At 39.0% G+C, this 15,987-nt stretch overlaps 1 protein-coding gene across 1 annotated transcript; it reads left to right on the forward strand.

Moving 5' to 3' along the window:
* Positions 1 to 706: 706 nt before the first annotated feature.
* glipr1a (GLI pathogenesis-related 1a) lies at positions 707 to 13,124 on the forward strand (the record flags this gene model as incomplete). The annotated part of the gene is made up of 7 exons (XM_079552150.1): positions 707 to 867; positions 3,115 to 3,360; positions 4,686 to 4,804; positions 7,291 to 7,382; positions 7,527 to 7,580; positions 9,314 to 9,340; positions 12,994 to 13,124. Exons 1-7 carry the CDS (start codon positions 715 to 717, stop codon positions 13,122 to 13,124), a joined length of 822 nt encoding a protein of 273 aa, XP_079408276.1. The 5' UTR covers positions 707 to 714.
* Between the last annotated feature and the right edge of the window lie 2,863 nt (positions 13,125 to 15,987).

A 15,987-nucleotide genomic window follows, 5' to 3' on the forward strand; every position in this document is an offset into this window, starting at 1 on the left:
CCAATCACGATCAAACACTGAAGAGGAAAAACATTTGTCAATTTTCGTTTTGGAGTTTTCCTCCAAAAACTGCCTTTCTTCCATAGATTTGTATTGGCCCCGCCCTCCATCTGACATTATGACATCATCACATTCTAAATTGTGAACGCCACCTATTATAATTATAATTTCTTCAGCGTTTCTCTCAGCAAAGCGCACTCTCCTTATGAATTGGAAGGTGGAAAGCGGAAACAAAATAGTTTTCAGCTTGATAAATTTCTGGGAGAACACCTGGATCTTCTCTCCATGGAACAAGCAGCTCTAGTGCTCGAGGACTTGAGTGAAGAGCAGCCAAACATATTTAACTCAGTACGGTCTGCAGTAAAGCAAACACATATATAGAATTCATGGCCTTTATGGAATATGTGAAAATAGAGCCTCAAGACGACCAAAGACAATCATGTCGGTTTTACCTGTATTTAACTGGAGATACATAGATCTAAGTATCTCAGTTGTTCCTGGATATTAAGTGACCTAATGGTAAAAGTCTCTCTATTACAAGCCCATAGTGCTGCTGGTTTGACTTGACGTTGGTAAAGTTGTGCACTGCCTTCTTTAACACGTAAACTTCCTGTACGCCTATTTTGCACCAACCGTTTGCAACACTTTGTTCACTTCCCCTTCCTGCAGTGCCCTTCCTGGACCGGCTGGTGGTTACATTGGTCATATTTGATCATGTTTCTGTGGCTCTTGGCCCTGGGTTTCTCCTCGGCGTGTGGTGCAGACCTGCCGGACATCACGGACAGAAGCTTCATCCACTTGTGTTTGCGAGAGCACAACAGAGCGCGGGCAGAGGTCCGCCCCCCGGCCACGGACATGCGCTTCATGGTGGGTACAGCCGTGGTTCTCAAAGGGAATGTTCTTCAGGGCCAGCTGTAGGCATAGGTGACACCGGTCAGAGCTTTGGAACTCCTGGTCCTTCAAATCTCCGGGGAGTCGTGTGACATTGTGTGACACTGTTTCTTCAAGAGTTCACCGCTCATCGACAGAAAATCCTACAAGAGTCAGACATGTATTAACCTCTTAACTCCCGCCTGAACCGAGAGCATCTTTTTCCTCACGTCATCAGATTTTTTTCCATTTTCCATTTTTTTGTTGGGTATTCAACTCATTTTCAACTTTTTTGTAACTTTTTTGTCATTTTTTGTCACATTTTTCTTATTTTTTTGGTCAAATTTTTATCACATTTTTGTAATTTTTTGTAGCATTTTTTGTCACATTTTTGTCATTTTTTCCTCAGTTTTTCCTCAGTTTTTTGTCAAAGTTTTATCACATTTTTGTCATTTTTTCGTCCATTTTTTGTCAATTTCCTGTGACATTTTTGCCTCTTTTTCATCAATTTTTCGTCACTTTTTCATCCATTTTTTGTCACTTTTTTGTCTCATTTCCATAACTGTTTTCGTCTCAGTTTTGTTGCTATTTTCCCATCTTTTTTCCAGAAGCTTTTGGATTGGGGTAAAGCCAAACTGGAGAAAATGTGCTCAGTTCAGGTGGGAGTTAAGGGGTTAAATACACGCTTTAACCCTTGACTTGAAGGAGACCTCGCTCTCTTTTTTCTATCATATTGCAATAAATAGTCATTAACCGTCAAACACAACTAAATCGTGAAGAAGAAAAAGACACAACTCCCACTGTGTCACAATGTTCAATGGGATGTAGCATAACAACAGCTTAAGTCAGGGGGAGGCAAGTTAACGTCACAGAGGGACGATTTTCATCATAGCCAAAACACCAAGGGCCAAACCTCACCTTTGTAGCCTAAAGAAAGAACCATTATCTACAAATGCCAACGTTTTCCATCAGTGGTTCTAAAGTGGTCCGGCTCCGAGACCCGCCATTACCTTAACGACAACCTGTGACCCAAATAAAAATGTAATTTGTCATGTATCGCACAACATTTTTTATTTACCACGCATGTTTTTATTGAACAAGCCGTAGATTTGCTTTTAAAGCAGTACTAAGTAACTTTGTTAATGAATCCTTTCTGCAGTCCCTCTGGGGGACTTTCCCTCTAACACCACAGTGTTCATGGGATTATTGGGGGGTCTTTCATCTCGTCCTGGTGTTTCTGGACAGAAAACCACAATTGCAACTTGACTGCCACCGGGTCAGAGTCACCAATACACACTAATGGAATCACGAAGAAGAAGCTAACAGGCTAACGGGCAAAACTAACTGCAGACTAGCACCACTTGAACAGTATTTACAGCCAAGTTTGAGTGAAAAAAATCTCCATTGTGTAATTGGATGAACAATATCCCTCTGTCCCTTTGTCTTTCCTGTCAGCGCAGTATTTACTCTCTAAGACAATTAATAAGTAAAAAAATTGCAACATGCCACAACACCTGCAGTTGCGGTTATGGCCTCTAGGGCTAAGAGTTACTTAGTGCTGCTTTAAGATTGTATTTATGATCAAAACAACATGAATTTATTTGAACAGACTCCAGTGTGTTTCCGTGTAGTTTCAGATGGCTCATGACCCACTTTTGAGTCCCGACCCACCAGTTGAGAATCACTGTTTTACATTATATATGCCCAAGTGGGATGTTCTGCAAAGACATTTAAAAAAATACACTATAAAAATACACTATTCCTCACATGTTTAGAGTACTTTAACAGGTATTTGATCCCTAGTTTGCATAATATTTCGCAAAATCATATTGAGGGCCAGAGGTTCTGTGCTGGAGGGCCGGATTTGGCCCCTGGGCCTGACGTTGCCTACCCCTGGCTTAAAGGAACAGGCCACCGTTTTTCCACACTGAGATATGGTCTTACCTGAGCTTAGACGAGTTGATACGTACCTGTCTGGTCTTTGTGCGTGCCCTCAGTCATGCAAAACGACCAAAGATGTTGTGAGCATTGGCCTCTCCCAGTGTATTCCTGTAGCTCCGAACGAGGTGAAGTTAGAAACGACCGAGCTCGTCCTCTGGCACGAAGACCAGACAGGTACGGATCAACTCGTCCAAGCTCAGGTAAGAACATATCTCAGGATCTGTTCCTTTAAACTGAGTGGCAAGTCTGCGATGTCTCCTCATCACTCGCTGTGAAACACTGAAAGTCTCCGTCTCCTTCCAGTCCTGGGACGCCGATTTGGCTACGATCGCTCGGTCCTGGGCCAGACGCTGCGTCTTCGAACACAGCCCTTCACAGCCCTCACAGCACCCCCGGTTCCCCTCGCTGGGGGAGAACCTGTGGGTGGGCACTCATCCCTCCCGCTTCAGCGTGCCACATGCCATTGGAAGATGGGTCAACGAGACGGTGGATTACTCCTACAACAGGAACCACTGCAGAGAGAGGCAGATGTGCGGACACTACACCCAGGTAACGGCTTGTGTCTGCTACAGCGGGGGGTTCAACCTCTCACCCCCCGCCTTAGCTGAGCACGCTTTCTCCAGACTGACGACAACATGAGGACAAATCTGAGATCTGTTTTTTAGGTCTTAGCTTTCAAATGAGCCGTTACTCTGGCCTATTCACCTTTTTCCGCCTCACCCACTTTTGCCTGTTTGTCTCGGCACTTCCGTTGTACTGACTCTTCTGGTCGAGAAAGAAGCCCGTTCATTTAAACCAGACATGTCAAGCTGGCCGCCCGAGATGGTTTAATCCGCCCCCCTGACCTTTAGAGCATGTCAAAAAAATAAGTAAGTCTCTGGCCCATTTCTGTGCGGAGTTAGGAATTTTGAAAGGAAATAACCAAAATGCTCACTCCTGCCACTAGGGGGCAGCTTAAATAAAAAAAGGGAAAGAATACCACACGTGTCCAGCAGAGGGCACTGACATAAGAGATCAATTTTCCTAAAAAAGGTGAATAGGCTGTTAGCTCTAGTGGAGAAGCTTTTTTATTCGGGTAAAGCCAAACTGGAGAAAATGTGCTTAGTTAAGGCCGAGGTTAAGAGGTTAACCTGTTACTGGTCATCAGGGGTCAGGTTTAGGGTCAGGGGTTAGAGTTATGATTCGGGAACTGCTCAGTTGTCTGAGATAGTGCTTTTCTATAATCTCTCTCTTTCCACAGTTAATGGACAGAGAAGTGTGTTGTGGTTCAGAAGACTCCTCTCATCATCTCCATTTCCTTCTCTTGTCATTACCAACTTGTGCATCTCTTTCTGGTGGATGGATGGATGGATAGATGGATGGATGGATGGGAGGGTGGGTGGATGGATGGATGGATGGATGGATGGGAGGGTGGGTGGACGGAATACATGGCGTAACAATTCGTGTCATTAATTGTAGTACCAGTTTGTGAAAACTCTGCCCGAATCATCAAAATCCATCCACATTCGTTCCTCTGTCATGAATGTGGATCCGCTGTATAAACCTATAGCATTAGATCCAAATATTGACAAAAATCTTCCATGCCAACCCTACTTTTAAGAATGTCAAAGAGTGGGGCCAATGTGTTACTTAAAATTATAAATAAAAGCGCCCATTCTCATTTGCCTCTTCTTTCAAACTAGCAATTTGTTACTTTGTGTCTATGAAAAGCGCTATACAAATAAAGTTTACTTACTTGCATACAAAGCAATGTCAGCTGGCAAGTTTGGGTATCAAGGGTCGGATAAATAAAGTGTTACTGGAGATACAGTTTTTGCTAAAGATTTCAAAACTGTGATTTCTGCAAATGAACTTTTGCGATGCGTTGTGTGCAGGTGGTGTGGGCGCGTTCGTACAAAGTGGGCTGTGCGGTTCACCTGTGCTCCAGCGGCATTAGAGGAACGAGCTTCCAATCACAGCCTGGAGCCAACTTCGTCTGCAACTACGGCCCAGCGTGAGTCCAGGCTTTTATTATGATTCCAGTGTGAAGTCAGGCGTCTGTTGTGGAATTGAAAGAGAGTTTAAACTTTTATTGTGAAATCTAATATGAATTTAAGCTTTTATTGTTAAAGCTAGCATGAATTCAAGCTTTTATTGTGGAAGCTAGCATGAAATCAAGCTTTTATTGTGAAAGCTAGCATGAAATCAAGCTTTTACTGTGAAAGCTAGCATGAATTCAAGCTTTTATTGTGAAAGCTAACATGAATTCAAGCTTTAATTGTGAAAGCTAGCATGAACTCAAGCGTTTATTGTGAAAGCTAGCATGAATTCAAGCTTTTATTGTGGAAGCTAGCATGAATTCACACTTTTATTGTGGAAGCAAACATGAATTCAAGCTTTTATTGTGAAAGCTAGCATGAATTTACACTTTTATTGTGAAAGCTAGCATGAATTTACACTTTTATTGTGGAAGCTAGCATGAATTCAAGCTTTTATTGTGGAAGCAAACATGAATTCACACTTTTATTGTGAAAGCTAACATGTATTCAAGCTTTTATTGTGAAAGCTAGCATGAATTCAAGCTCTTATTGTGGAAGCTAGCATGAATTCACACTTTTATTGTGGAAGCAAACATGAATTCAAGCTTTTATTGTGAAAGCTAGCATGAATTCAAGCTTTTATTGTGAAAGCTAGCATGAAATCAAGCTTTTACTGTGAAAGCTAACATGAATTCAAGCTTTTATTGTGAAAGCTAGCATGAATTCAAGCTTTTATTGTGAAAGCTAACATGAATTCAAGCTCTAATTGTGAAAGCTAGCATGAATTCAAGCTCTAATTGTGAAAGCTAGCATGAATTCAAGCTCTTATTGTGGAAGCTAGCATGAATTCACACTTTTATTGTGGAAGCAAACATGAATTCAAGCTTTTATTGTGAAAGCTAACATGAATTCAAGCTCTAATTGTGAAAGCTAGCATGAATTCAAGCTCTTATTGTGGAAGCTAGCATGAATTCACACTTTTATTGTGGAAGCAAACATGAATTCAAGCTTTTATTGTGAAAGCTAGCATGAATTCAAGCTCTTATTGTGGAAGCTAGCATGAATTCACACTTTTATTGTGGAAGCAAACATGAATTCAAGCTTTTATTGTAAAAGCTAGCATGAATTCAAGCTTTTACTGTGAAAGCTAGCATGGAATCAAGCTTTTATTGTGAAAGCTAGCATGAATTCAAGCTTTTATTGTGAAAGCTAACATGAATTCAAGCTCTAATTGTGAAAGCTAGCATGAATTCAAGCTCTTATTGTGGAAGCTAGCATGAATTCACACTTTTATTGTGGAAGCAAACATGAATTCAAGCTTTTATTGTGAAAGCTAGCATGAATTCAAGCTCTTATTGTGGAAGCTAGCATGAATTCACACTTTTATTGTGGAAGCAAACATGAATTCAAGCTTTTATTGTAAAAGCTAGCATGAATTCAAGCTTTTACTGTGAAAGCTAGCATGGAATCAAGCTTTTATTGTGAAAGCTAGCATGAATTCAAGCTTTTATTGTGGGAGCTAGCATGAATTCAAGCTTTTATTGTGAAGGCTAGCATGAAATGAAGCTTTTATTGTGAAAGCTAGCATGAAATCAAGCGTTTACCGTGAAAGCTAACATGAAATCAAACTTTTACTGTGAAAGCTAGCATGGATTCAAGCTTTTATTGTGAAATCTTGCATAGCTTCAAGCTTTTATTGTGAACGCTAGCTTGAATTCACACTTTTATTGTGAAAGCTAGCATGAATTCAAGCTTATACTGTGAAAGCTAGCATGGAATCAAGCTTTTATTGTGAAAGCTAGCATGAATTCAAGCTTTTATTGTGAAGGCTAGCATGAAATGAAGCTTTTATTGTGAAAGCTAGAATGAAATCAAGCATTTACTGTGAAAGCTAGCATGAATTCAAGCTTTTATTGTGAAAGCTAGCATGAAATCAAGCTTTTATTGTAAAAGCTAGCATGAAATCAAACTTTTACTGTGAAAGCTAGCATGGATTCAAGCTTTTATTGTGAAATCTTGCATAGCTTCAAGCTTTTATTGTGAACGCTAGTGTGGATTCAAGCTTTTATTATTAAACCCAGGATGATTTCAAGCTTTTATTGTGAAATCCAACATGAGCTCAAGCTTTTATTGTGAAACACTATACGAGTGAGGCTTTACTTTGTTAAATATTACAGCGTTCGTCCACTTACCTTTATTGTGAAATCCTGTGTGCGATGTCCACAAACAGCCTTTCATCGTGAGAGGACTTGTTGTTGAGCCACCGTTTGTGTTGAAACAGGAAGTGTCTGAAACCACAGCAAACTGGTCACAGCCCATGATGCCAAGTACGAGCAGATTTGCATTATGTGGCCGGTTAATGGGAAATGCTCATTTTCCTTCATGGCTGAGTGCATCATCGAGTCGTTTGTGAAAAGCTCTTACACCACATTAGCCGAGCATCTGCCTGTTGTGGTTTCAGGGGTAACGTGATCGGTCAAAGGCCCTATCAAACCGCCGGAGACGCCTGCTCCAAGTGCGACCCAGAGGACACCTGCGAGGACAGACTGTGCCGTGAGTGTTTTTGTGTCATGCTAGTTGTCAGCGGTGGATAACTTGTCGTTCTATATGTAAATGTATCTTTATTGAAGAAAGAGACAGGTGGTCAGACGTTGATGAACTTTACAAATATATATCATTCTTGTTTTTATATTTAAGGAAACAACAGCAGAGATGCGGAGAAAAGTAAGATGCTTAGCGCTATTGTGGAAGGTAACATGAATTCAAGCTCTTATTGTGGAAGCTATCATGGATTCAAGCTTTTATTGTGAAATCTTGCATAGTTTCAATCTTTTATTGTGAAAGCTAGCATGAATTCAAGTTTTTATTGTGAAAGCTAGCAAGAATTCAAGCTTTTATTGTTAAAGCTAGTGTGGATTCAAGCGCTTATTGTGGAAGCTAGCATAGATTTAAGCTTTTATTGTGAAATCTTGCAGAGATTCATGCATTTATTGTGGAAGCAAGCAAGAATTTAAGCTTTTATTGTGGAAGCTAGCATCAATTCAAGCTTTTATTGCGAAAGCTAGCATGAATTTAAGCTTTTATTGTGGAAGCTAGCATCAATTCAAGCTTTTATTGTTAAAGCTAGCGTGGATTCAAGCTTTTATTGTGAAAGCTAGCATGAATGCAAGCTTTTATTGTGAAAGCTAGCATCAATTCAAGCTTTTATTGCGAAAGCTAGCATGAATTCAAGCTTTTATTGTGAAAGCTAGCATGAATTCAAGCTTTTATTGTGAAAGCTAGCATCAATTCAAGCTTTTATTGTGAAAGCTAGCATCAATTCAAGCTTTTATTGTTAAAGCTAGCGTGGATTCAAGCTTTTATTGTGAAAGCTAGCATGAATGCAAGCTTTTATTGTGAAAGCTAGCATCAATTCAAGCTTTTATTGCGAAAGCTAGCATGAATTCAAGCTTTTATTGTGAAAGCTAGCATGAATTCAAGCTTTTATTGTGAAAGCTAGCATGAATTCAAGCTTTTATTGTGAAAGTTAGCATCAATTCAAGCTTTTATTGCGAAAGCTAGCATGAATTCAAGCTTTTATTGTGAAAGCTAGCATCAATTCAAGCTTTTATTGCGAAAGCTAGCATGAAATCAAGCTTTTATTGTGGAAGCTAGCATGAATTCAAGCTTTTATTGTGGAAGCTAGCATGAATTCAAGCTTTTATTGTGGAAGCTAGCATGAAATCAAGCTTTTATTGTGAAATCTAGCATGAATTCAAGTTTTTATTGCGAAAGCTAGCATGAATGCAAGCTTTTATTGCGAAAGCTAGCATGAATGCAAGCTTTTATTGTGAAAGCTAGCAAGAATTTAAGCTTTTATTGTGAAAGCTAGCATCAATTCAAGCTTTTATTGTGAAAGTTAGCATGAATTCAAGCTTTTATTGTGAAAGCTAGCATCAATTCAAGCTTTTATTGCGAAAGCTAGCATGAATTCAAGCTTTTATTGTGAAAGCTAGCATGAATTCAAGCTTTTATTGTGAAAGCTAGCAAGAATTTAAGCTTTTATTGTGGAAGCTAGCATCAATTCAAGCATTTATTGCGAAAGCTAGCATGAATGCAAGCTTTTATTGTGAAAGCTAGCATGAAATCAAGCTTTTATTGTGAAATCTAGCATGAATTCAAGCTTTTATTGTTAAAGCTGGCGTGGATTCAAGCGCTTATTGTGGAAGCGGGCATGGATTCAAGCTTTTATTGTGAAATCTTGCATAGTTTCAAGCTTTTATTGTGAAAGTGGGCAAAATCCAGGTGAAATGACGGGCCAGTCTTTAGCATGAACGCTGTAGTTGTTCAGTTGTGTTTGTTTGTCATGCGGTGGATAACTTGTCGTTCTAAATGTAAATGTATCTTTATTGAAGAAAGAGACAGGTGGTCAGACGTTGATGAACTTACAAATATATATCATTCTTGTTTCTATATTAAAGTCTTGTCTGTCCATTTTTTCACAGGAAACAACAGCAGAGATGCGGAGAAAAGTAAGATGCTTAGCTCTTTAATAATAAAAACTGACCTGCAGAATGACTCAGCAGTGCCTGTTATATTTGGAGTCTGTATTTTGTCTCGCTACAAGTTTGCAGACTCGAGTCGCAATTTTGGGGACTTATTTGACCAAAGCTCTAAAAAGACTTGACTTGGACTCGATGCCAATGACTCTCAATGACTCGCTGTGACTTTATATTATTATTTATTTGAGTGAAACAGTGAAAAGATCAGGATTCATTGTGTAAAAGCGGCGCATCTATGTTTACATATGCGAGCATCTGATCAATGCAGCGTTCAACCCCTTAACTCCCACCTGAACCGAGCACATTTTCTCCAGTTTGGCTTTACCCCAGTCCAAAAGCTTCTGGAAAAAAGCTGTGAAAATAGCAACAAAACTGAGACGAAAAAAATGGATGAAAAAGTGGCAAAAATGTCACAAAAATGTCACAAGAAATTGACAAAAAATGACCAAAAAAATGACAAAAATGTAGCAAAAAATGGATGGAAAATTGACGAAAAATTTACAAAAATGTGACAAAAAATGACAAAAAAAAATTGACCAAAATGTGATTAAAAAAAATGACAAAAAAATGAGTAATATAGTTACAAAAATGAGTTGAATGAATACCAAAAAAAAAATTATGGAAAAAAAATCTGATGACGTGAGGAAAAAGATCCTCTCGGTTCAGGCGGGAGTTAAGAGGTTAAAGGCAGGAGGAAATACGTGTTTCTTTAGTGCATTAAAAGTTTCTACAGTGATGAAGAGCTGAAGATTCATAGACATTTATTAAGGAAAACATTTGAAACAATGACTGAAGCTCCAGAACCACCATGTAAGAGCTGATTAATGACACAAACCTTGGGGCTTTTCGATGCTTTAAGTCGTTCTCTTGAAAGTTGCAGAATCTAGAGGTGATTTTACACACAGAGCCCAGAAGATCTACTCAGAGCAGGGGCGAATCTGAGTAAACAGGGGCTGAGGCGTTACAGGGGAACCACTGACAGAAAAACTGCCAGAAACTAACTAAAAAAATATGTTTTACTTTTAGTTTGTTTAAAGGGCCTTAAAGTGAACGTTCTGTTGTTAAAGTGATCGTTCTGTTGTTAAAGTGAACGTTCTGTTGTTAAAGTGAACGTTCTGTTGTTAAAGTGATCGTTCTGTTGTTAAAGTGAACGTTCTGTTGTTAAAGTGATCGTTCTGTTGTTAAAGTGAACGTTCTGTTGTTAAAGTGATCGTTCTGTTGTTAAAGTGAACGTTCTGTTGTTAAAGTGATCGTTCTGTTGTTAAAGTGATCTTTCTGTTGTTAAAGTGATCGTTCTGTTGTTAAAGTGAACGTTCTGTCGTTAAAGTGAACGTTCTGTTGTTAAAGTGAATGTTCTGTTGTTAAAGTGATCGTTCTGTTGTTAAAGTGAACGTTCTGTTGTTAAAGTGATCATTCTGTTGTTAAAGTGAACGTTCTGTTGTTAAAGTGAACGTTCTGTTGTTAAAGTGAACGTTCTGTTGTTAAAGTGATCGTTCTGTTGTTAAAGTGATCATTCTGTTGTTAAAGTGAACGTTCTGTTGTTAAAGTGATCGTTCTGTTGTTAAAGTGAACGTTCTGTTGTTAAAGTGATCGTTCTGTTGTTAAAGTGAACGTTCTGTCGTTAAAGTGAACGTTCTGTTGTTAAAGTGAACGTTCTGTTGTTAAAGTGAAAGTTCTGTTGTTAAAGTGAAAGTTCTGTTGTTAAAGTGAACGTTCTGTTGCTAAAGTGATCGTTCTGTTGTTAAAGTGATCGTTCTGTTGTTAAAGTGAACGTTCTGTTGTTAAAGTGAACGTTCTGTTGCTAAAGTGATCGTTCTGTTGTTAAAGTGATCGTTCTGTTGTTAAAGTGAACGTTCTGTTGTTAAAGTGAAAGTTCTGTTGTTAAAGTGAAAGTTCTGTTGTTAAAGTGAACGTTCTGTTGCTAAAGTGATCGTTCTGTTGTTAAAGTGAAAGTTCTGTTGTTAAAGTGAACGTTCTGTTGTTAAAGTGAAAGTTCTGTTGTTAAAGTGAACGTTCTGTTGCTAAAGTGATCGTTCTGTTGTTAAAGTGAACGTTCTGTTGTTAAAGTGAACGTTCTGTTGTTAAAGTGAACGTTCTGTTGTTAAAGTGATCGTTCTGTTGTTAAAGTGAACGTTCTGTTGTTAAAGTGAACGTTCTGTTGTTAAAGTGATCGTTCTGTTGTTAAAGTGAACGTTCTGTTGTTAAAGTGATCGTTCTGTTGTTAAAGTGAACGTTCTGTTGTTAAAGTGAACGTTCTGTTGTTAAAGTGAATGTTCTGTTGTTAAAGTGAACGTTCTGTTGTTAAAGTGATCGTTCTGTTGTTAAAGTGATCGTTCTGTTGTTAAAGTGATCGTTCTGTTGTTAAAGTGAACGTTCTGTTGTTAAAGTGATCGTTCTGTTGTTAAAGTGATCGTTCTGTTGTTAAAGTGAACGTTCTGTTGTTAAAGTGATCGTTCTGTTGTTAAAGTGATCGTTCTGTTGTTAAAGTGAACGTTCTGTTGTTAAAGTGATCGTTCTGTTGTTAAAGTGATCGTTCTGTTGTTAAAGTGATCGTTCTGTTGTTAAAGTGAACGTTCTGTTGTTAAAGTGAACGTTCTGTTGTTAAAGTGAACGTTCTGTTGGTAAAGTGAACGTTCTGTCGTTAAAGTGAACGTTCTGTTGTTAAAGTGAATGTTCTGTTGTTAAAGTGATCGTTCTGTTGTTAAAGTGAACGTTCTGTTGTTAAAGTGATCATTCTGTTGTTAAAGTGAACGTTCTGTTGTTAAAGTGATCATTCTGTTGTTAAAGTGAACGTTCTGTTGTTAAAGTGATCGTTCTGTTGTTAAAGTGAACGTTCTGTTGTTAAAGTGAACGTTCTGTTGGTAAAGTGAACGTTCTGTTGTTAAAGTGAACGTTCTGTTGGTAAAGTGAACGTTCTGTTGTTAAAGTGAACGTTCTGTTGTTAAAGTGATCGTTCTGTTGTTAAAGTGAACGTTCTGTTGTTAAAGTGATCATTCTGTTGTTAAAGTGAACGTTCTGTTGTTAAAGTGATCATTCTGTTGTTAAAGTGATCGTTCTGTCGTTAAAGTGAACGTTCTGTTGTTAAAGTGAACGTTCTGTTGCTAAAGTGATCGTTCTGTTGTTAAAGTGATCGTTCTGTTGTTAAAGTGAACGTTCTGTTGTTAAAGTGAATGTTCTGTTGTTAAAGTGATCGTTCTGTTGTTAAAGTGATCGTTCTGTTGTTAAAGTGATCATTCTGTTGTTAAAGTGAACGTTCTGTTGTTAAAGTGATCGTTCTGTTGTTAAAGTGAACGTTCTGTTGTTAAAGTGATCGTTCTGTTGTTAAAGTGATCGTTCTGTTGTTAAAGTGATCGTTCTGTTGTTAAAGTGAACGTTCTGTCGTTAAAGTGAACGTTCTGTTGTTAAAGTGAATGTTCTGTTGTTAAAGTGATCGTTCTGTTGTTAAAGTGAACGTTCTGTTGTTAAAGTGATCATTCTGTTGTTAAAGTGAACGTTCTGTTGACCTTCTTCACCTGAGCTCAGGGAACGAGAAGGTCCTTCAGGTCCAATCAGGAGGGAGGGAGGGGACTGTTTACTTCTCCTTCTACTTTCATTAAAGCGTTTTTTTCTTAACGTTTCCACAGGCTCCGGCTCCAAGTCCTCGGCCTCGGACTTTGTTCCAGTTCTGGTCATTCGCCCGGTGGCCGTGCTCGGCTCCGTCATCGCCGCCATCGCTGTCAAACACTTCTATCCCGACATTTTCTGCTACGAGTGAACACTTCCACTGAACCGTTCGGGGAGAGGCGTCTGCTGCGGACTGGATCAAGCCAAGTCATTCAATATTTAGTTTTACTTTTTCATTTTGTTTTCCCGTTGTTGCTCATCAGCGTCCATTTGCCCCAAACCACCTCCGGTTCCCTGATGGGTCAGAGGGAGCAGCACAGGACGGATCCTGGTGTTCCACTGCAGAGGGTCATTTGATTTACAGGCGCTCGTCATATAATTACAATATCGTGAAAAAGTTCATTTATTTCTGTAATTCAACTTAAAATGTGAAATGTATGATATAGACTCATGACCAGCAAAGTGACAGGTCTTTTCAGAGCCGGTGCTGGCCTTTCATCATCATCATGGGTGGGAAGGGAGGGGGGAAAGGGTTTAGAGACCGGATGGGAGACCTGAGTGGTGGGGACATTTTTTTATTATAATTTTTTGTATTTCTTATTTTTTTCAGACCAATATATTGTCCTCAAATCCTGCCTGTGTGGAATGTAAAAAATGCTAATAAAAATAATTAAATGGAAAAAACAAAACAAAAAAAACCTAGGTGTAAATCTGGATGCAAACCTGGACTTTGGCAGGCAAATTGACCCTGTGGTTGAGGCAAGATTTTTTCCAGCTTCGCCTTCTTGCAAAAGTGAAGCCTTTCCTCGGCCGCCCCGAACTGGAAAAAACTATTCACGCTTTGTGCCCGGCTCCTCACCAACTCTCACAAACATGACCATATCAGGCGTGTCCTTCACCCCGGCACTGGCTCCCGCGCCCTTTCGGAATCCAGCACAAACTTTGGCTTTTCGTTTTCAGTTCCTCGCACCTGGGTATTTATCTGAGACTCTGACCCCTCCCCAGCCCAGCAGAGCCCTACATTTAAAATATTCAAATTTTATGAGATTTTTAATTTGGGGTTTTTACAAGCTGAGCCATAATAATCCATAATGTTAACAAATAAAAGCTAAACATCTCACTCCGCATGTAATGAGTCTATATTAGTTTCACAGTTTAAGTTGAATAACTTTTTCATGATATTCTAACTGCATGACGAGCAGCTGTAGAGCAGGGGCGGCGCCGGATGCATATTGTAAAGGACTAATAAATAACACTGGCTTACACTTACTGCACTTAATCAGTTATTATTATTATAGCCACAGCCAGGGGCGTAGCACCACATTCTGGGCCCTTGGTACAAACTATCTTTTTGGACCCCCCTCATATGTCTTGTTCTTTAACCACACAACAGTGGTTTGACAGTGCAGCTGATTTATTTTCTATTATAACTTCATTATATACAGCCTCTTACAAATCTAGATTAGTCCTGGATACTTAGTTCATTGTTTTGTTTTTGTTTGTTGTTTACTCGATGTTTCAGTTACAGAAATTGAAAAACCTTCAATCCCGGTAGTGATATAGATGTTTAAATTGGTGGTGGAATATTCTGCAGCATAATGATTATTAGCACCACATTAAACAGGACGACAGCACCAGAGACATGGATGTTTGTGCTGGGAATAACACATGTGTGACTTTAAAGCAAAAAAGAAATATTAAACTATATGTGTCTCATGAACAAAAAAGCTCAAGGGCTTCATCCTCATTTAGTCTCGCTCCATATTTGAAGCTGGCTGAACCATTTGGCACATTTTTAAATTCATCCATTATTATTGTTTGTGCAAAATTCTGTGTAACCACCGTTGTATTTCAGCCCGGTTGTTCAGTTCTTATAGTATCAATTATGAGGAAACTTAGAAAGTACAATACAGAACGCTTTTTGCAGCACTTTTTAGGGCCCCCACCCTGCTCTGGGCCCTGGGTACACAGTACCCTTTACCCCCACAGTCCGACGCCCCTGGCCACAGCCGCCCTGGGGCAGACTCACCATTTGGCTATGCCGTTTATTCCTGATCTCTTATGTCAGTGCCCTCTGCTGCCCCCTAGTGGCTGGAATGAGCATTCTGGTCAGTTCTTGAACAGTCCATAACTCCACACAGGAATGGGAGAGACTTACTTTTTCATGCTCCACAAAGCGCCACATTAAATCCTCTGTGTTCGACACATGTGACGTAGAAGATAAAAATTGAGTTGTTTTTTTTACAGCCTAAGGGAAAAGTTCCACTCGGGCTGGATATTGTTACACGATGCCAGTCTGGTTTAGGTTCTCCTGGTATCGAAATAATTAAAGCAGGTACTGAAAAGAAATATACAATATTTATATTCAAGTTTTGATGCTGTTGGTCAGTAACATTTAAAAGGAAAAAAAGGAAAACACAAGTAAAAAAAAAACAAGTGGAAAAATTGGTGAAAAATTCTTTTTAAACGTTAAATGAAGTTTCATGGTTGTTTCACCTCAAACAAATGATATGCAAAAGAAGTGAAATGGAAGGAAAAGGAGTAAATGAACATTATTCATCTGTTTTATGGTTCTATAACCTTCAGGCATCGGTATCAAACACCAAGTATGGGGGCTGAACTTCATATCTCTATATATTCAGAACTATTCAAGCATTTTTCAGAAAATAAAAACAAAAGAGGGCTATGCTGTTTATACGTTTATTTCATATCTCGTCTGTAATTCTATGAACTCTGTTGTGTGTCCATTAACCTCTTACCACCCGCCTGAACCAAATGCATTCTGTCCTCTTTGGCCATTATATAGGCCTGTGTAACACCTCATTTGAAAGCTAAGACCCACAAAACTGATCTTTTTCCTCGCGTTGTTGCTGTGTTGTGTCACCTTTTTTGTGTTTTTTTTTTTTTTTGGTCATATTTTTGTTGAATTTTGGTCACATTTTGGTTGCGTTTACATCCTTCTCATTTTTTTGTGGCTGTTTTGGTGCTTTTTCCCCAAGAAGCTTTTTGATTAG

This window comes from Gobius niger (assembly GCF_951799975.1).
Source record: "Gobius niger genome assembly, chromosome: 2".
Lineage (NCBI taxonomy): Eukaryota > Metazoa > Chordata > Actinopteri > Gobiiformes > Gobiidae > Gobius > Gobius niger.